The 23,288-nt window shown below is 32.8% G+C and overlaps 1 protein-coding gene across 1 annotated transcript in view; it reads left to right on the plus strand.

The window, feature by feature from the left end:
- Positions 1–23,288, plus strand: part of Alg9 (alpha-1,2-mannosyltransferase Alg9) — a 246,190-nt gene that overhangs the window by 45,900 nt on the left and 177,002 nt on the right. The window contains exons 5-6 of the mRNA XM_090410879.1: positions 8,745–8,907; positions 19,478–19,539. Coding sequence (XP_090267005.1) covers positions 8,745–8,907; positions 19,478–19,539 — 225 coding nt within the window. The remainder of the gene's footprint in view (positions 1–8,744; positions 8,908–19,477; positions 19,540–23,288) is intronic.

Genomic DNA, 23,288 nt, shown 5'->3' on the forward strand with positions numbered 1-23,288 from the left:
GTGGTAACTGTTTTTTTTTTATTTTATGATACATATAGTATTATACATTTCTATAAAACATCTAGTAATGAGTTTTTTGAAAATTGGTAGGCTTCCACATTTGATAATCTGAGTATTGTACTGTATTTGATGATACTCAAATCTCTTGGCAAAAATCAAATTTCTCCTCTTGGAATTAGAAAGGCCTCTATCCTTTCTTTCACAAATACACTGTCTGTGGCCTTTTCAGGTCTTCAAAATCTTGCTAACCTTTTCCATTCAAGATCCTGGCTCTCACCTGTGCAACTGCCAACACCATACAAATTCCAAATCTATCTACTCTTTGTACATTTGAATAATGCACCAAAAAACACAAAAGAGCATTCTCAATAGATGACTCACTTCCACTTCACTAACTTTCTCATTGACATATCTGTTTTTTTTTTCTTATTTATGTTCATTTTTATGTGTATTGTTCTGCTGAACTGTTTCCCATGTTTCATTGACTTTTTCTAAATCACAAGCAGCTTCTGGTCAACATTCCTATACAAGATTGCTTCTAACTTATTGAATCAACTTCTTATCCTTTTCTTTCAACCTAACTACACCTCTGTTTTTTGAAACAGCTTTCTTAACACTGCTTTTTCCCAAGTTTACAATTTTTAGCTGTTCAAGAAACAACAGATTCCTTCATTCTTTTGAAAAATCTACCCACAAGTGGCATTGTTTTGATATAGTATTTACAAACGGTTGTGTAGGAATGATTTAAATATATATATAAAAAAAGCCTTCAGCATCATAAGTGCATTTCTACCAATATGCTAAAAAGAATAAGTACCTGACTACATCTCTGTTTTTTGAAACAGTCTTCTTAGCACTGCTTTTTCCCAAGTTTACAATTTTTAGCTGTTCAAGAAACAACAGATAACCTTTGTTCTTTTGAAAAATCTACCCACAGGTGGCATTGTTTTGATATAGTATTTACAAATGGTTGTGTAGGAATGATTTTAAAAATATTTTAAAAAAGCCTTCAGCATCGTAAGTGCATTTCTACCAATATGCTAAAATGAATAAGTCAAAGTATTAAAAAAGAAAAGGACACAGCAGAACAGAAATCAGTACAAATTGTACTGAATGAAAATGTTTGGTTGCAAGAGCAAGATTTTAGAATTAATTTTGCTATCTTGGTATAAATATGGTGTCGAAAAAAGTCATTCCTACATTTCAGACATTCTCATGTGATATCAAAGAAATAAGCTTAACATATAGCAAATAGCACTAATTTTCACGAAAACTTTTCTAAAGAAGATTTGATTACACAAATCAAAATTATATATGCATAACATAAACATGAGAATGCTTTGCACCATATAAAACAAACACAGCACTCACTCACTCCAATTTATTTACAGTTTTTTTTTTGTTTTGTTTTTTTATATCATGCAAACCCATATGAATGAATATGTGATTATTATTAAATGGGCACTTTTGTGAATATTAATGCAAAATAGACATATTCTTAAAGTTAAGCACATTTTCTAAGCATAGCACATAAAGAAGAAGAATTAGATGACGAAAATTTTCATCATTTTAAATGACGAAAATATAGAAATTGCAGTTCTTACACAAAAAAAAAAAAAAATTAAAGGAACAAAAGAAACAGCTAACTATAATATCATATATAGTGGAGTGGAGAAACCAATACATGCAAAAGCTGGTGTAATGATTTGGATCCATAAATCAATTGAAGCAAAAATAACTCATTATACATATTGGAATGAAAGAATATTAGAAGTGCAATTAAAATTAAATAAAGAAAATTTAACAGTTATTGGAGTGTATGCCCCTGAAGAAGGAAAAGAAGAAGAAAATGATTACTTTTACAAAGAGTTACAAGGAATATATGAAAAATTAAATAAAACAGACCATATAATTATAGCCGGCGATCTTAATGCCAGAATAGGAATGAAAAAAATTAACTATAATATACAAAAATTTGGAGAACCAACATTAAACAAAAATGGAAAGCTGCTCATTGATTATACAATATATAATAATTTAAAAATAATGAATACATTTTACAAACAAAAATATACATAAATATCCGTGGTGTGCAAGAGGACAAAAATCAATAATAGACTACTTTATAGCAAATGAAAAAGCAGCAAACCTCTTACTAGACATTAAAGTTAGAAGAGGACTAGAAATTGACTCAGATCACTATTTAGTACAGGCAAAACTAAGGTTTCCACCAAACTGGCTACAAAAAATACAAAAAAATAAACAAACTAGAGAAACAAAATCTAATTACAAAGTAAGACTACTAAATGATTCAAGTACAAGAAATTTATACCAACAGAGGATTAATAACTACTTAGAAAAAATACAAGAAAACGAAGACATTGAGAAAGAATGGAATAATATTAAAGAAATTATCGCATCAGCAGCATATGAAAGTCTAGGAACACACAAAAAAATCATAAAAATAAAAAATTACATATGTGGGACAATGAAATAAAAAAACAATAATTGAAAATAAAAAGCTGACTTTAAAAAATGGTTAAGTAGCAAAAAACAAGAAGATGAAATTGAATATAAAAAAAGATGAGCAATAGCTAAAAGAGAAACCAGAAAGAGAGAGAGAGAGAGAAAGCTGGGAAAAATTTGTATCATATCTAGAAAATGACATATACAAAATGTACAAAATACTAAAACACGTGAATGCAGATATAAAAGAAACTGCAAATATAAATTGTGAAATAGATTTAAAAGAATTCTTGGATTGCTTTACAGATTTTTCGACAGATAATACTGGCATCAAAAATAATTACACCAGAAACTTACAAAATACCTTAAATGATAATGATGAAGAATTAAAGGACAACCTAAATAAAATAAAAAATAGCAGATCAGCAGGAGAAGATGGGATAAACTTCGAATTGTATAAATTTGCTGGAAAAAAATTTCATCAAAGATTACTAAAATTTTTAAATAAAATATATACAAATGGACAAATACCAATAGAATGGAATACAAGCATAATAATACCTATATCTAAAAAAGGAGATAAAAAACCTGCTAACTATACAGTATTATTTATTGAATACATGCTATAAAATATATAGCAGAATACTTAATGAAAAACTAAAAATATATAGTGAAAAAATATTATTAGAATATCAAAATAGATTTAGAAAAGGATGCTCTACAATGGATGCAGCTTTCTGTTTAAAACTACTTACAGGAAAAAGAAGAGAATTTAATTTATAAACTCATCTTTTGTTTATAGATTACGAAAAAGCATTTGACAAAATAAAAAGATATATACTGTTTGATATATTACAAAGAATAAATATGCCTAATATTTTACTACATGCAATATTGAATATATATATAAAGATAATGAAATAAAAATAAATGAAAAGTTGTCTGAAAAACAATCTATAAACCAACGAGTAAGACAGGGATGCCCTCTGTCTCCAACACTTTTCAATAATTACATTAATGAAATATTAATACAGTGGAACACCTTAAACAATCAAAGTATAGAAATTTCCTGGAATAACAAAATAAATACTCTATTTGCAGATGATCAGGTAATAATATCGGTAAGGAAAACAATTTACAAAGAGCAATATATAATTTAAACATAGTAGAACAGTTTGGAATGAAAATTTCCATAGATAAAACTAAAGCAATTGCATTTTGTGGACAAACTCCAGTTAGAAGCAAAATAGTTATTAATAATGAAATAACAGAAAAGATAAATACTTTCAGTTATCTTAGATGTGAAATATCATATGAAGGAGAAAAAGACATAAAATTAAAAACTTCAAAATTTTTACAAATTTAGGCCTGATAAATAGAACACCCAACCCAGATATAGTACAAAAAGAAACATGCTTGAAAATATAAGATAAAGAATAGAAACAAGTGAAATGAGATTTATGAGAAGAATTGCAAAATACACATTATTAGATCAAAAAAGGAATGAAGACATTTTAAAAGAACTAAAAACAAAATCAATAGAAGAAAAACTAAACAATTATAAACAAAAATGGATTGAACGTGCAAACCAAATAGCCAACACCCGATATCATAAACAAATACTAAAATATAAGCAAATTGGAAAGAGAAGACAGGGTAGACCTCAAAAAAGGATATTGGATGGATAATGAGACCCGAACAGACCAATATGGTCTATACCCGTAATTAGTGTTATGATGATGATACTTTTCACACATTTCTAGAAATAAATATCTCATAACTCAGTATCGCATACTAATCTTTCCTAACTTTTTTAATTATATACATCATCATCATCATCATCATCAAATTCCTGACATGTGCCCTCAAGGGGTGTACAGGATATGATAGAACTACATGAAAAATTTATATCATTACTAACTTCTTATCTACAATTTTCCTCCAAATCAGTCTGTTACTTGTCAAGACTCCAATATTATCATTATCAGATCTTATATTTCTATCATCTAAGGCACTTTGTACCATATCAATCCACCTATATCTTGGTCTTCCTCTGGGTCGTTTTCCTGCCAACCTGGCAGAGAACACTTGTTTTGCTAATCTTTCCTTGCCCATTCTGTTTAAGTGACCATACCACCTGAGATTAGCTCTGCTGACACATTCCTGGATGCCGACAATGTCAAGTTCTTTCCTAATATCCTCATTTTTAATATGATATTGCCATTGATGCCATCTGTTCACGCCTCTAATCTTTCTCAGGACTCTCATATCTGCGGTCTCTAGTCTTCAGTCAAGTGTTTTACTTCTGACCCAGATCTCAGATCCATAAGTTAAAACTGGCTGTCTTGTATACAGCTAATTTAGTGTTCTGACTAATTTCTCTCTTATTCCATATGAATTTATTCAATTGACTTCCTACCATAGCAGCTTTGTTAATTCTGTTGTCTATTTTTTTTATTTAATTTACCATCCTGAGTAAAAATCGTGCCTAAGTAGCTGAAATGTTTTAATTGTTCCACAGGTTCCCCGTTCACAACGCAGTTGACATTTTCAACAATTCTACCTATTTTTATTGTCTTTGTCGTTTTAATGCTGACCTTCATACCATATATACTACAACAATTATTCAATTTAGTCAGGGAATCTTGCAAACTTGTAGTGGATTTATTTAGAAGTATAACATCGTCTGCATAAAGCAAAGAGCTGACATTAACATCTCCAATTCTGATATCATGTTTAATACCACTTTCCTTCATAATGTGATCCATATAGATAATGAATAACAGATGGGATAATGTATATCCTTGTCTCACACCAGATTTAACATTAAACCATCTTCCTGTACTTCCTTCAATTCTAGCTGCCGACTTACAACTCCAATACGCACTAAGTATTGCTTGATATAATACCCCACTGACACTATATACCTGTAGCGTATTGAATAGCTTCTCTCTTGGCACCTTGTCATATGCCTTTTCCAGATCGACAAAACATAAATACAGATCTTTGTTCTTCACCAAGCTTTTCTTCCACAATTCTTCTCAACCATTTCTCAAGTATACTTGCATAGATCTTGCCAGGAACACTCAGTAGGGAAATACCTCTGTAATTCTCACATTCAGTTTTATTTCCGTTTTTATATATGAGTACTATTAGAGCTCTACTCCAATCATCAGGAATTCATCTCTCAGTCCAGGCTTTCTGAACTATGCAGTGCAGCCACTGTAAGACTTTTATACCACCATACGTCAGCATTTCTGGTCTAATATCATCTACTCCTGCTGCCTTTCCACATTTCAAGCCTTTGATGGCTTGTTCTACTTCAAGTATGGATATGTATTCCTGACTGCATGCCTGGTCAGTGTTTTTTACCACTGTGCTGTCATCACTGCTTGTTTCATTTAGCAATTTTTCGAAGTAATTACTCCATACTTCAAGGATATCTTTTTTCTATTGTTTTCATGTCACCTTTATCATCTCTAACTCCTTTTACAGCACTCTTTCCTCCATTTCTAAGCTTCTTCAACAACCTCCAGAATATCTTACCACCTTCTTGATATTTATTTTCTATGTTCTTGCCAAAGTCCTCCCATGACTTTTGTTTAGCTAGTTTTACACAGTGTTTAGCTTTCTTATATTTGTCTCTGTATTCTCGAAGAGCACAAGCTGACTTATTTGCCAGTAACTTTTGATATGCTTTCTTCTTTTCCTTCACTGCCTCTTTAACTTCCTGTGTCCACTATGGAGTTCTGATTTTTTCTATCCTTGCAGACAACCTCATCACATGCCTCTCTGGCTGAATCAATCAGGGTTTTCTTCAAGATTACCTCTGAATCTCCAAGGTTTGGTTCCTGTTCACAAATCTTTCATTTTTTCTTCGATAATCTTTGTGTATTTTAGTTTACAGTTCACATCTGAGAGCTGCACAACTTTTATTCACTTTAAAACTTTCTTACACGTTCTTCTTTTAAAAATAAAGTTCAATTTTATCTGCTCAAGACTAAATAGTGATCGCTTCCAATTTCAAATCCTCTGTACACTCTGGTGTCCTGCACCAGGGAGAAAACATCACTATCAACAATAACATAGTCAATGAGACTTTTCTTATTCTTTGCCTCTTCTCTCTCCATGTGAATTTGTGCACATTTTTATGTTGGAACATGGTGTTAGTAATAACCAGTCCATGTCCTGAGCAGAAATCCAACAGGTATTTGCCATTATTATTAGCTTTGCTCTTTTCTCCAAATTTTCCCAAAATATTTTTGTATGTCTCTGACAATCATTTCCTACTCTGCCATTTAGATCCCCAGCAAAGTCCAGCTTTTCCTTTTTCATTGTGTCAGTTACTTTTTCTAAAGCATTAAAAAATTCCTCCACTTCTACCTTAGTAGAACCTTCTGTGGGATCATTGGCACAAATAAGTCTCATTGTCCAATTCCCCATTCTGATATTTGCCCACATCACTCCACTTGAGACTGCCTGCCATTCAAGAAGATTAGCCTCGTATTTTGTGTTGAATACTGTAGCTACTGCTTGTTTTCCTTGATTGTCATTGCCTGAATATAACATTTTGTATTTATTGTTCAGAAAGATCTCACCAGTTTTTGTCTTTTTTGTTTCAGTCACCCCTATTATGTCATTCTGGTACTTATCTAATTCCTCAGCTAGCTCCATTTCTTTGCAATTCAGGCTTCTTATGTTGATAGTACTGATCTTTAACTCTGGTGATGTTGAGTTGGGGGTGTGCTTTCAGATTTGTTCCAGTAGCTGACTTTTCGCTGTTTGCCCTGGTTCCCTGGCGAAAACAACGGGGCCTTGTTTAACTGGGTGAAGCCCCAGCCAGCATGAAATTTTGTCATATTGTACCATCATTTTCTATGTTGGTTTAAGCCAATAAGAATACAATTTGGTCGGCTAAATCCCAAATTGCCAGCCCATCCTTGTTCGTTTAGTATCCAGGTAGATACCCAACAGGGTGCACCTGTTAAGGATTGGACATTAGGTCAGAAAGCCCTGGTCGGTTCTCCGCATTCCTTTAAATTTATTGACCTTTTTTAGTTATCTTACTTTAGCTACTTAGGTGTGGCGCCTTTTGGAATTGTCAGTTATTGTTTAATTAGCTTTATGCATGTACGGAAGATGCCTGTGATACTCGGGCGAAAATTCTACTAATAAATAATATTTTTACGTGGGTTATTCCATTATTATAATTTTAATTATTATGTCTACTCACGGTATTTCCTTACTGAAATATGTTTTTTTAATAATATGGTGTGACATTTTGGCTACTCGTATATGGAAATATAACTTCTGCATTACTTCAACCTTGGTATCACCTCTGAGTCTGGCTTCCACTGATGAGACCTCATTAAAGGTCGAAACTGGTCTGGTCTAGTGACCCTTCCCATAATGCATAGCATTATGGGAAGGGGCATAAGAAAAAATTAGAGTTCAACTGACTGCTAATGTACCTTGCATTCCCATTCCTTTGATTTGCTTGTTTCTACACACTGATAATGTACTGTTATTTTCAGTACGAAATATCTGTACTTTCATTTCATTAAAGTTAATTACTGCTATTTATTATTTATTACTAGTGTAATTTATTATTTATAGTTATGCCACTGGTACCTTTAAAGGTTAAAGATTAACTACAAAGTTGTTGAGTGCTGAAAAATTCATTACAATGGAAATGAATAAATTCATCTCAACAAGAATGCAAAGTCATGTGGCATGAATTGTTTCTGCAGCTACCTAGTCGAATGTGCTGTTTTGTAACAAGCATTTGTTTGTAGTCAGAAAGTACTGGTATGAAATGCAGCAAAATATTAATAACTTAATAAGTAACTTATGTTCCTCAGGTGTTGTTTATACCTTGTTGTAACATGTTTCATTTAGACAGCTTCTGGTTGTCATTAATAGTGTTCTAATAGGCTTTGGGTGCTTGATAGCATTACCACGTGTTATTACCAGATAGCATTTCAAATAGTTGATTTTATGTTTATGCTCTTGACTGCAAAATGGTGAACTTTTGAATTCTGACACGTGTTGGTAGCCATTTATATATCCTTCTACTTTTGTGTTCTCATCAACATATCATGTAAGCATTTGCATTGTCTGTTTCTCTCAGAGTTTGAAGAGTTTCAGCACATATTAGAAATTAATGTGTGTTTGTATAATGAAATTAGTGAGGTTAGTGTAGATTTTGAATTTACATCAGATATCTAGAAATTGCTATGTAGTTAATAATAATTTTCTCTTTTTTTCCCCCCACTTAGAGGAATCTGCTCTCATTTTGGAGCTCATGTAGGCCGTCTCACATTGATGTTTCTTGTTCTAGGAGCAGGAATGTTTATTTCATCAGCAGCTTATCTACCAAGTAGCTTTTCAATGTACATGACTATGCTAGCTATTGGAGCTTGGTTTCTTCAGCAGTATGAGGTAGGATATTACAGCATAAATAAATCAGGTGTGCATTTCTGGTATAGGGAACAGCAGTGTTTCTTATTCAGAAATGTGGTAGCCAGGAATAGCTAAAGTTTAGTGCATTTAAAGTTAACATGCAAAAATACACTTCACCAATAGAAAAAGAAACTGAAACTAATGCCTGTCTCTTCCCTCCTGATTCTCCATATTCTGTAGTGAAGTGATACTTGATAAATGGACCCCTGAAATTTAATTTGACTAATTGTTCTCATTTGAAGTTTTTAGGATTCTTTAGGATGAAGCTGTTCACATTGATACTTTAGTATAAAAAAAAAAAAAAAGAGGAGGAAAAAATCTGCATATTTACACCATGAATGCAGCCAATAACTTACTAAATGTTTCCTACTGCCAGCCTTAAATTTAGTGTCCTTTGGCATCTTATAAAGTACAGTTTCTTTAAAAATGGTGATTCTTATTCTTTTTCAGTAGTAGGTTATGACACTGGGTTCTAGTTAGTGTCAGTTACATATGGTGACAATCTTGCTTCATCTTTTCTTTGCTGTGTATAGTTCACTTCATATTCTTTGTTTTCCTAACCTCAGAAGTTCATCTCATTTAACCAAAATATGGAATGAGACACTGAGAAGTTATCAGATTTTTATTATTATGATAGTCCCACTACAAAAGCTATTATAAACCTGTAACACATTAGCAGTGTGAGTGGATTATGCATTAGATAATCAGGAAACCCTGCTCTAGAGGTCCAACATAACTTTTTTTCAAACCACTTCCGACCTGCAATATGTAGGGCAGTGGTCTTGAACAAGGCAAAACTCATCTCTGACCTGAAGACTTTTACAGCATTCATGCAGTTGTTGCATGAATCTCACATCCTATGTAAAGAGTCAAAAGCATAAATGCTATATGCTCAGTTAATTTGGTAAATGTCAATAGAAATTGATTTTATTCAAGTAATTAAGGTAAACTATCAAGGACCTACATGGCATTGAGAAATATTGAACTATTCTTAAAAATGCCTCAAAATATTGTGAACACCCTATTATCTGAAGTAGCAGTTATGCTGCCATTTGGGAGATATCTGTCATTCCCAAATGGTAGCATATCATTCCCATGATATATACACACATGTGAATTAACATCCAGGATGTGTATATGGTTACTTGCCAGTTACACATTTCATATTTTGGTTAAAGAAAACATGCTTTTCAGCTTAGGAGTGTTGTGTCCCAATTTACGATTATTAGGCTTTCAACTATCCTTACATGTAAAACTCTATTTGTCTTTATCCAAATCTTATCTATATACGAGATATCACCCAAATACAAATATTCAAGCTTCTTCTCTCCTTAGTGTCCCTAAATATTTATTTTTATACTGCGCCTTTCAGGACATTTAGTTTAAGGTATAAAATTCAAAAAACAAGGAGCAATTACCAAAATATGTCTGAGTGTGAAACTAATATGCAGTCGTGACCTTTATCTCGTAACTTAACAAATCTCCCCCCCCCCACGTGATTAAGTTCATACGCTGTTACAAGTGGTGCATTGAGCGGCAATCTCAGACAACTGTATTTTCAATGAACAAAAGTTGTTCATTGAAACTCTTAACTAAAAATATATAATATAAATTTTCACTAGCTAAACACAAGTATTAGGTTAAGATACCCTACATGAGAATTGTGATCATATCGCCATAACAGATTCTATACATACAAACATGTATAATCCTAGAACTAGTTGATCCTTTGTCTAACCTCTTACTGGTTTGATCATGCTATAATTCTGTATTTTCTAGGACATATATAATCAGTTACTCTAATTTTCTCACTAAGACAATATGGATTAAAATTATCCTTTCGCTGAGCTAATACACACTTTTAACCTTTAAGACTCTCTTAATTAATATACAATGTACATGCATAAATCTCTAGGCACATGAATACGCATTAATTAATAGTAACAAGCTCATTTTTATTCTAGTTTGACATGTACTAAAGTCCTAGTATAATTCTCATTAATCCTTTCAACTGTTCAGTAATTGAACAGCGACTACAGTTACATGTGATTTGAATTGACACGAGATTTTACAGTACCTTTTGACTTGGGTCTTCTACACTGGTCTCTACCTTTTTCCGATATTTTACCTTCCTAGGACGAACTCTTCTATAACTTATCACTCCTAAGTTCTTTTGGCACTAAGATGGGCTTTCACAATCTTTACCTTACATTCTTCAATCAAGGACATACGTAGGATCATCTACTCTATGGCTGTGAAATTCACCACGTGGGCACTGACTCCTTTATGGAATTTTCTTTCTCTCGTTACGATCACTGGACAATGAAACACACTGACATTATCTTCTCTCTTTTTAACTAAACGGTGTCCCTCATTTCTTACAATAGGAACATGGAATCGAAATCCCGCACACTTTGTTTCCTTATTGTGTTGGACGGAGAAAACTCCTAACCCGTCACTCAGGAAAAAACCGCGTGAGACCTATACGAAGACTCGTGAAGAAAACTCTGAGGAAAAAAGCCCTGTGGGGGGGGTTCCCTAACCCTTTTATACGATGACCCCTACCGGCACCTTCAATTTCTTTTCTTCCCCCCTTACTGGAGTCGATTTCACTGACCAATTAGAGTGACGTTTTTCTGCCAAAACATCATGCGGTCCGTGTGCATGCGACTGACATATGACGAAGTCTCAATTTGGGAATTATGACCTTTTGTTTAAGTTAACCTCTATGTCATCTGTACTAAATTAATCCCCTTTCCAAAATTTTCTAAGAATTAACTCAAGTCTTTAATCTCTTATTTCAAGTGTAAAAACTAGCCTCTCACATACAAAATCTTATGACTAATCTTCTTTGCTTTACTTAACCTTATTTTATCATATCACAACTGTAATAATCCCTTCTTTTTTTTTTTTTTTTCAACAAACAATTTCAGCTATATTTTTCACTTGGATTCAAGCATGTTTTTCTTTTTAAGGTTTCTCCTTGTTAAATTGTGATCAAGTAAATTCTCTTATGAAGTTTACAAGGATCACAAATTTAACAGGAGGAAAGAACATGAAGCAAACATTGCAACACTTCAGAGAAAGGATAAATTACTGGTCTTTACATATCAGTGAAAAGTTATACAAAGTTAAATGGGCTCAGCTATCATGTCTTAACACTGCAAAATAAAATGAATGCTTTTAAAGAAACTATGCTTATAAGAAATTAACCTGGAATGAGAAATTTAATTTTTGGTGATGAGGAATGTGACTTTTTATTGCAGTGTCCTGATGAGATATGCTATTTGCATAACTCCATCATATAAAAATGCATGATGCAGTAAATAACAATGAGTTGAGTTTCATTGGCTTTAAATGGTGTATTTCTAATAATGACCTTGATATAGAGGTCAAAATGTCTAATATTATTTTTAACAAATGCTGACCATTTAACTATGAGAGAAAGATCTAAGATTTGTGAAGATAAGCAGTTGCTTAGATGGAAAGTTGTATGAAAAGAGAAAGCTCAGTTTTTTTTTTTTTTTTTTTTTTTGATGTTTCAGGTAATCATAAATATCGTATATGTCTATGCCAACAGAAAAGATTATGGCTATTCCAGAAAGAAAATCAATTGTTGATTTAAGACCTAAACCATATTATAATTAAACTGGGTGAACCCTTTTATTGCAAGAAATGCAGTGAAGCTGGATTTGGATATGAAAGGATTAAAGTTGACTAAGTTATTTACCCATTGGAGAATGGCATATATGGAGATTGACATTTAAGCAACTCATATTGTTGAGATCTTTTGATGGTTTTAAAGCATTTTACAATAAAAACAATAAGTGCTTTAAAACAGTTTTGAGTAATAAGAAATTGTTACTCTCACAAAATGTCTCACTCCTAATTAGATGTAATTTTAGGTTTAACTGCTATAACAATAATCACAAAAGTAATGCAACAGTGACAGTTTGGAAAATAAATAAGAGATTGAACCTAGTGAACCACAAAGATGTATCAGTTGGTAATTCTGAAATAGTATTCTATTTAGAATTTTTAATTGAACCTATATAATATGTTTATCATGAAATAATTTCAATGGAAACCAGTTCTTATTGAATTTGTAGAAAATTTTCTAGTATAGTACAGTACAAAGTCCCAAACCTTGGAAGTGGTTATTACTTTGATTTCTGGATGGTGCGTGCATGTATATGTGTGTGTGTTTGTGTGTGTATATATATATATATATATATATATATGATCAAAAAATTTGAATTTCCACAAGTTCTTCCTTCTCCAATCCTTCAAGAAAACTGTACAATTTATATAAGTTTGAATGCAGACAGACAATGAATTCTGTTTATTAAAACAATAATAAATAAATAAACATTATGTTAAGGGGATAATAAATCCCTCATTATTTTAAAGCCGGATACGAAACTTGGAGATCGAAATCTAAGAGTTTCATGCCGAAGAACTATCAGCAAGTCCAAGTGTAAGTCAAAAATAGCCTCTTGGCTCTTTATCATAGTAATAAATAAACATTATGTTTATGTTCAGAAACCTGCTAGCCTCTTTCTTTTATTTTTATGAACATTAATTAATATTAGTGAATAGATTATTTACATTACCCATTATGACATCACCACCATGTTAACCTGCAGGTGACATTAAAACAATTTTATAGTTAGAAATCTGAAGAATTCTATAAAAACAACATATTTAAAATATATAATGTTTCCCTCCATTGAAATTATCAAGATTTCTTCCAAAAAGTTTTGTTAGTTAACTCTGTAGCTATTAGCAAACATAACTGAAACTTGCAAAATCAGTGCACTACACAAATAAGGTTATATAATTCATATGAAAGCATAATGTTCATAAGGTTCTATTCTAAATACTATGTGAAAACAGTTGTTGAAACCTTGCATAGCTTATTTTGGAAACCAGCTAGCAGCTAGCCGCCTCTTTTAATATTCTGCATTGCTTTGAGGTTCTCTCAAAGCAATGCAGAACATTGGGTTCTCTCAAAGACTTTGGTCCATTTGACTAGTGCAAGATTTGTTATTTATATTGTAGATTTTACATATACCTGTGTATTTTTGGTTATATATGGTGGGGAGAAAGAGCAACTTAGCTTTGGATTTTATAACATACAAATTGTTTTCATAAGAAGAGATAGAAGAAACTGTTCCACAGGACAATAGTAAAGGAAATTATAGAAGAGGATTTTTTTTTTTTGTGTTGAATTGTGAAACAGTGGTGGTAAGGCACTGTGCATAAGAGATTTAGAGAAAAGTAGGTACATTACTGATGTCAGTTTTTATGAATAGTAATAACCATGGAAATACCTACATGAAAGAGAGTAAAGTGAATTAGTGAGAAAAGGATTATTAATCAGTAACTGCTCCCTTCTCTGTGCACTAAATCAGTAATTTTCACCATGTCAAATGTGAAAACAGTATTCTGTGGTTGTGATAAATTTGTGACTTGTGTCAGGTTAATAGTTGTTTATAGGTAATGTAATTCATAGAGTAAAAGAGTAAATCTAATTTCTTGAATGCCAAGAAGGCAATGCTTATTTGTCTCCTCAGTATTCTGTGACAAGTGGTTTCATGCTTTAAGAATACTGTTTTAAAATCTGGTCAACTATCAGTAACTTAATAAATTATTATATTTATTTTATTCTTATGGTTTATCAGTCTTTACTGTAAAAACTTAAAATGAATAATAGCCAACATTTAAGCTTTTTTTGTGAGTGTATGGTTTAATGCCTGTTGCATGTGATATATCTATAACCACTAGTAATTCACCAGCATTGAAGTGTAATCAGAGAATTTGGTTGCTGCAGGCTGACTGCACTTCACTAAATTTTATTACATACCCAGATTGCAACAATGTGATAAGCAGTTCAGCAGGTTTCCAAAACTTTTTGCCTAATTAGTTACTGCAAGTCATGCATTCTGTCTTGAAAAATATCAAGACAGAATATATGACTTGTAGTTGAAGGTACAAAGTTGGCTCTCTGAGTGATTATAACAGGTTCTGCAGATTTTGCACTTGTCCATAGATAACCTTTATATGTAGTTCTCTTGGGAATGAAGCATTGCACCTGGAAATGCTACTTGCATTATGGTAAATTGTAAGTTAGGAATACACTGAAGTATCTAACCATGAGGCAAGTATATCGTGTTTGTTAATTGTATATCTTCTCCTTCCAGGAAGGTAGCACTCCAAAATTCAGGGAATAACAACACTCACACATTTGTATGTGACATTTCAAACTAGGCATGAGACAAACTCATGCCTAGTTTGAAAAGCTCTTATAAATGTTCCTTATGCCTTTAGACTGGATTCACAGATATCTTTACAGCCAAGGCATAGGTGTTTAGGTTCTTAGCATGTGTCTGCTCTCCAACCAACAGGTTGGAGAACAGACAATGGAAATCTGTGCCTACAGGTTTCCAAGGTTTCCATTGTAGATACAGATCTTTGTGATTGTTTCTAGGTGAGAGATGAATTTCATTGTTTGGTATGAGACCACTGTCCCATTTATTGGAGGTCAGGTAGAAATGAATTTAAAAATATATACACACAAAAAAAATCCATAGCCCACACATGGTGCTAATAATACAACCTTTCATGGGTGAGAGTCACATTAAAAAAAAGTCATTCTTCTGACTATATGGAGATACCACATATGGTAAAACCATTGCACTATAATGTTTATCTCCACATTTGATTGTGGTAATTTTTCTGTATGTAGGATGAGCTGTCTATGTAGAGAATCAAGTTCTGTTTTCTTAGTATTGTCTTATGGTAAGAATATTGTTTCGTTTTGAACATGCAATAATTCTGAGATTTTGAAATGTAAAACATTGAAAAATTGTCAAAATCATAGAAATGTCTATGTTAAGTATAGTTTTAACTTTGCAAATGCAGTGTTATATTCAAAAGTGAAAATAATTTAGTGAATTTTAATGCTATTAAAACTAAAGTCTGTCTTATTACATGCAAGAAATATCCTGCTTCACTCCCACTTACTTTGGATAATGTTCCACTATCCTTTCCACATCAGCTTATCTTGGCAAAAACATACAACATTAATCTGAGCATCTAAAAAACCTTGTTCTTTTTTTGTTCAAAACATTACTTCATTTCTTCTCAATTGCTAACACTTTATAAGTCTCATATATTGTTCTCACACTGGGAGTGGTGTATCCAAAACCTCATCATTCTTGATGATATACAGAAGAGGGTGCCCTGCTTAATAAGCAACCTTCTTTCTCACTGTACAGACTCCCTTCAGTCACTTTGCCATAAGGGCTCTGTCTCTACACCATACTTTTTCTATAGGTACCTTCATGGGTACTGTTCTGCTGAACCATTACCATTCCTCCACTTTCTTTTAATCATGTAAGAACTAGAGCAGCCACTGGTCAACACCTATACACTATTCACTCCAAACATACCAGATGAACTTCTTCTTCATTCTTTTCACCTTTGTCTTTTAGAACAATCTCCCTTACTGTTTCCCACTGAGATTACAATCCGTCCCCATCTCAAATTACGTTCTTATTTATAGGGCAAGACATACTATACTGATTAGATGTGAGTACAAACAAATGCCTTATGCAAATTTTATTTTATTTATTTTTTGTTTGTTTTTCATGTTCAGAGAAATAATCACTATGATTCTTAATATCGCATGCTTTCATTACCAATAGGAAAAATGTCCAGTTGTATGAGTACAAACACATGTATGTATACATGTGTTTATTTACAAACTAATATATTCATGTATTAAAAGAACTGGTTCTCTGTATGACATACACTCATTTATACTTTTTAGTTATTCCTGTACCACGCTTATAATGATATTAATGCAGTCATGGGCAGTTTGGCAATTCTTAACATCAGAGATTATAGCAGCAAAATCAATACTTCATAATGTGATGCCTCTACTTTCACAAAGCTACATGTTATATGTAGCTTCATTCAGATCATTGTCAAAATGTTTAACAAAACTTCAGAGATAATTTATTTTGAAACTCAGTGCATTTTCTATACATTAAATGCAAATAACACCATCAGACATACTAGCTTGCTTGGATGGTGTCTTTTTACTGATATCTCAGTATAACAAAAAGGCTTTTCTTGCAGTAGGATAGAGATTTTACATTGTTGTCTACATTCATCATTCTTTAAGTGGGAATTACAAATATTGAATGAACAGCAAGAGTTGGACATTATCTCTGCTTACTGGTCAACGTGTAAATAGAACTCTGAAGTGGCAACTTTACAAGATGAGTTAAAATCCATAATATAATGGTGGCATTATATTAATCATATCCCAATCATTTGGTTGCATGCCATAGAATTCCGAATTTTCTTTTTCCTTTTTTTTTGTGTGTGTGTTCTGGGCTAATTATCATCTAGCAAGCAAGAAAAGATAAATTTGTTAGAGCACAGATGGCATAATTACCAAAAACAGGATGAGACTTTGTAACTGAGTCAGCTAATAATGACCTGTTTGGAAAGACTTGAGTTCAATTCCTATCTAAGATGCAAACAATCTTTATAAGGACTTTTTAACTGAATGTAAGTTAGTTTCATATGGAGACAGTAAAGTTTTCATTCTTCAGAATAGACAAACTGGTCAGAAGAATATCAGTGATTAATAACCATACTACTTACATAGTCTTAATTGCTTCAGCTGTGATTCTGAACAACAACCAAAATCATGGAGCATTACATTTGGCTTCTATAGAAAGCTTATACTTATGATCCCATGCTATAGTCTGTTGCCATCCTCTCCATAAACTCAGAATTATTAGCATGCTCAAACATTGAGTCATACCTTTACTTAAAGATATTACCAGGAAAAAAAGTTTGACCCTTTTGTATAAAACAGTTCATCTTAAATGACTATTCTAGAAAGCACTCCACAGAGGCTATTACACATAGAAAAATAATCATAGTTCAGCACACAGACAGAAGTTTTACCATATTCAGGCAGCATTTCCTGAACCGCTTCACTTCTGAAAGCACCGTATGTAAAAATTACCAAAAACTTCAAAGCCTGTAATTATTGTCTTTGAGCAATAGTTATAGGCTTTGCAAAATATAATTTCACAAATTGCATATAAGCAGCTTTCGAAACATACTTATAGGTGTGTTTCACAAAGAGTAAATTGTGGTTTTCTTAGCCCAAAGTAGCATATTTTAGAAAAAAAAATTTAGAAAATACATTACTTTTTTCTGTACTAGTTTTATCTCCTGTCTGTGTTTTGTGAGCTATGTATTTTTTTTTTTTTTTCAAGAAAGGGAATTTGATGTCGAATATATTGTTTGTCATACAGAATGAATTGTAAGTTATTAAACTGACCATTAGAGGGTGACCATTTTTAGCAGCTTTACTTAAAAGCTTATTATTTAAAGTGAGAAAAAAGTTGCTACATGCCTACTGAGTATATAATCGATATTACAGTATTATTGATCACACACTGTGCTGCTTCACATTATATTAATGCTCCACTAGGAATTTTTTTTTTGTTGGTGGGAGGTTGTTTTTGAAGAAATGCCTACCTACCTATGCAATGCTGTTTTCCCAGACTTGTCCAGTGGATAATATTAATGCTTATTGTCTAGATTTAGTTTAGCTGTCAAGAATCACTTGCCCAACTGCTTAAAAATTTTCAAAGTCCAGATTACATAAAATTGAATGAAATTTTTAGGCAGCCTATTGAACTGATTGTTTATGCTTCTCAGTTAAACTATACACTGCTGAATTAAGTGATGATCAATTCATCTGTAATACATTATTATTTAATATGTAAATCTTGGATATACATTTATTATTAATATTGTAATTCTTCAAGCCCACTTTAGATGATAGGCCTTGGGCATAAGCTAGAAGTTCAAAGGTGGGGTTTCCCACCGAAAAACTTCACCTTCAAAATCAGGATTAAATTTTTTACATTTCTTTCACTCTCTCGCCATTACTTTAACATAAAATGTGTACTTCATAAATTGATTCTTATATTGTACTTCAGTGCATATAAAATTCCTTGATCCAAAGATTGTATCAGTGAGGTGCATTCAGTAGTAAAAACACATAAATATTGTTTCTTTCTTTTTTCTTTTTTTTTTAATTATGTTTTATTTTTATGTGCAACCCACCAATGAAAGTTGCCTATCATACATTTACCATCCCAGAAGCCCTGAGAGATGCTTTTAAATTACTATAGTCTTCCATTAAGAAAGATAGTGGTCTCTCAGCAGGCAAATGAAAATGGAAATTAATTTACAAACTTTATTACTGGAATTCTGCATTATCTTTCCATGATTTTGCATTATGCTTGTCATTTTGACATTTACTAACATATTCAAACACTGCATGAACTTTTTTTTTTCAGGAATATTGTGGTTTTAAAATGATTCAATTTTAGAACATTTCCATTTTTGAATTTCTTATTTTGGACTTTGTACTCTACTTAATAATTTGCTAAAATTAAATGGTAGCCTTTTTCGTTGTTGTTATAAATGCATTTTAATATATTTTCAGATAGCCATATATGCTGTTGCAGTGAGTACTCTAATAGGTTGGCCTTTTGCTGTTATTTTAGGGTAAGTGAAGATTATTACATACTGGTATGCTTCTTTTTTTTATTATGATTCCAAATTATAAAAAAGTTTATTGCACTTCTAATACACTTGATATTATACTTGACAAGAAATTATATTCTTGTTTTAATCCTTTACCCAATCATAAGCAAACACAGTTTGCATGTGAAGTATCTTGCTGACTAGTCTACTTGTGTATAGAGCTCATTAACTTCACATCAGTTTCCCCAGTATCCCATAATGCAAAAACATTATGGGAAGAGTTACTACCCATTCTGATTTCAACCTTTATTAACCTAAGTATCATCCTGGGTCTAGCTTCCACTGATGAGACCTCAGTAAAGATTGAAACTAATCTAGATAGTGACCTTTCGGAAATGTTTTTGCATTATGGGATACTGGGACAGTTGATATGAAGTTATCAGCCTCTGTATTATTATTGTTATTATTATATGGGCACTTCCATTGAGTGTGAAGACTCATCGTGGGAGACCCAATCTATAATACCTCTTCTTTAATCCAGTAACAGACAAAGCACTCATAACTGACTCTGGCAACCCATTCCAAGCAAAAAATCTAGTTAGTCCCCCCCCCCCCTTGCTAACCACACTTTTATTCAACTTCCAGGGATGACCCCTTGTTCTGGTCCCTTTAGCCAAGTGCTGAAACATCCCCCCCCCCCCGCATCTATTCTATAAACCCCTTTAAGCAACTTAGAAAAACCAGTGTTTCTATCATATCCCCTCTTTTTTCCTATCAACTAACTGCTGCAATCCCCCCCCTCAATCTATCCTCATAGGGAACGTTCCACAGGCCACTCACCATCTTGGTCATTCGCTTCTGAATCCTCTCCACTGCTTCATCCCCAGGGGACCAGACTTGAGTACAGTAATCCAGATGCGGTCGTATCAAGGCCTTATAAAGAGGAATTATAACTTCCTCATCTCTACTATCTCTACTTGTTAATGTGTTCTTCAATAGCCAATGAGCTATTGATGAATGAGCCAATCTTATGAGCTACCTTAGCAATATGTCCTCTAAATTTTAACTCTCTGATCATCCCCCCCCCCTAAATCTCTAGTTTCATCTATTTCCTGAAGTATAGTGACATCAAGGTGATACACAGCTTGTAATCTGTTTATCTCGAAATGCATAACTTTACATTTCTCCACATTAAACTGACACCCATTATCTTTTGCCCAGACAGACAGCCTATTTAACCCTTTAACTGCTGATTTTATATTCTACTGACATTGTCCCATGTGCTGAATTAATTTTGCAAAAAATTTATAAATAAAATCAATTAAAATTCTTACAAGTAAGAAGTCCGGACAGCATCATACATTCTTGATATACACTTGTTCACTCACAAAAATGGCAATATTAGTGTTTTATAAAATTTGCATAATCTGCAAGGGGTGTCCACTTGAGGGCGCCATTTTTTTCCGTGCTCAAGTTAACTCGACTGTAGCAGTTAAAGGGTTAAATCATCTTGCAAGCTCTCCACATCACCTTGAGTAACTATTACTCTACCTAATTTTACATCATCACGACTAATATACAAGTAGATTAGTCGTGAAGATACTTCACATGTAAACTTTGTTTGCTTAATATGGGTAAAGGATTAAAAATATATATAATGGTCAAATATACTTTGTAATTAAACAAAAAACTTTCTACAATATTGTAGATATCTAGAAGGTCAAGATGAAAGAAAAAAATTATTAATAACATTTTGAATATTTGTGGATCAGAGCCTGTGTAGCTCAGTGGATGTGGCGTTTGCACACCACCGCGCTAGGCCGCACGAAGGAAGTCTTGGTTTCGAGTCTAGTCGGCGACTAGAGGAAATTTTTCTAAGCCTTTTTTCGACCGGTTCCCGAGTTAGTCGATCTCTGGCACGGGCAAGCAGGTTTTTCCTCCCGGAAACTCGGGTTTTTCGTCCTGTAAACTCAAGAAAATCGACCGTAGAACCCACATCATTTCAGACATTAAATATATTGTGTTAGGGTTAGAGACCACGAGATGGCGGCACATTTGAGCCGTCTCTCTTCACTGCGTACCGCTTAATTAGTGATAGCCTTGGGCCATCTGTCTCTGATTGGGTACCAGTGGAGATTGAACTGCCCACTCAGTCTCCAAAAGTTAGATAGGGCTAAATGGCCTCGCCTACTCCCGTATATACGGGAATAAAAAGGCGTTAGCTGATTTTTTTTTTTTTTTTTATATTTGTGGATTTGCCAGTGTTCTTTCATTTGTAATGAAAAAATGTGTAAGAATAAAAGCAGAATACATGAATGGAAAACAAAAAAATTCAATTTGAGTTTAAAGGTTGAACATGGATTGCAGTCAGTTAAGAACAGAGTTGTGAAATTTCAAATGCCACTCCAGATCTATGTCACACTCAAAATAATGTAAAAAAGACATATAACAGAAACTGAACATCTGTAATAGGGAGACAAATGACTCACTAAAAAAAAGATGGATTGTTTAATGATAACACAAGCATTAAGAAATAAAGTGGGGGAAAATTCATTGATTAATTCCTTCCTCTTAATGGAATTAGGATTTTCAAGATTTTTGCACCCAGAATTCCAAAATTTGGAACTATATTCTATAAATTGGAATTCATATAGTTAATAGTTTAAAAAAAAAAAGTGAAGCTTGGAGAAAAAGAGAAGCACTAGCTTTTTGGATGCTGAGAAATTTCATCATCATGTAAAATTCCTGTTATGTACTCTCAGGGGGGGGGGGGAGGTATACTGGATACTTATGATAGTACTACATGAAAAAGTTACATATTACTAACTTCCAATCAACAAATTTCATTCAGATTGATCTGTTATCTGTCAAGATTCCGTTATTATCAGATCTTATATTTCTGTCCAGTACACTTTTTACTGTATCAATCCATCTACATTTGATCTTCATCTGGGTCTTTTCCCTGCCAAACTGACAAAGAACATTTGTTTTGCTAATCTTTCCTCTCCCATTCTGTTTAACTGACCATGTCATCTGAGATTAGCTCTGCTAATACATTCCTGAATGCTAACAACATCAATTTCTTTCCTAATAATCCTCATTTTTAATGTGATACTGTGGCATTGATGCCATCTGTTCGCTCCACTAATCTTTCTCAGAACTATCAGATGTCTCTAGTCTTTGATCAAGTGTCTTATTTCTAACCCAGCTCTCAGATTCATAAGTTAAAATTGGTTTGAATATTGTCTGGTATGAATACAGCTAATTTAGTGTTTTGACTAATTTCTTTCTTATTCCTTATAAATTTATTCAGCTGACTTCCTATCATACCAGCTTTACTAATTCTGTTGTCTAATTCCATATTTAATTTACCATCTTCACTAAAAATTGTGCCTCAATAGCTGAAATGTTTTACTTTCTATAGATTCACCATTTGGGATACAGTTGATGTTTTCAGTGTTTCTGCCTATTTAAATTATCTCATTTTTATTGCTGATTTTCACACCAAATGTATTACAACAGTTATTCAATTTAGTCAGGAAATCTAGCAGACTTATACTGGATTTATTCAGAAATATAACATCATCTGCATAAAGTAAAATGCTAAAATTAACATCACCAATTTTGATATCAGATTTAATACCACTTCCCTTCATAATGTGATCCATATAGATAATGAATAACAGTGGAGATAATGTGCACCCTTGTTGCACAACTCATTTTAACTCAAACCATCTTCCTGTACCTCCTTTAAGTCTAACTGTTGAATT

This window comes from Typopeltis vanoorti, chromosome 21 (assembly GCF_054136105.1).
Source record: "Typopeltis vanoorti isolate ZY-2024b chromosome 21, IOZ_Tvanoo_1.0, whole genome shotgun sequence".
Taxonomy (NCBI): Eukaryota; Metazoa; Arthropoda; class Arachnida; order Uropygi; family Thelyphonidae; genus Typopeltis; species Typopeltis vanoorti.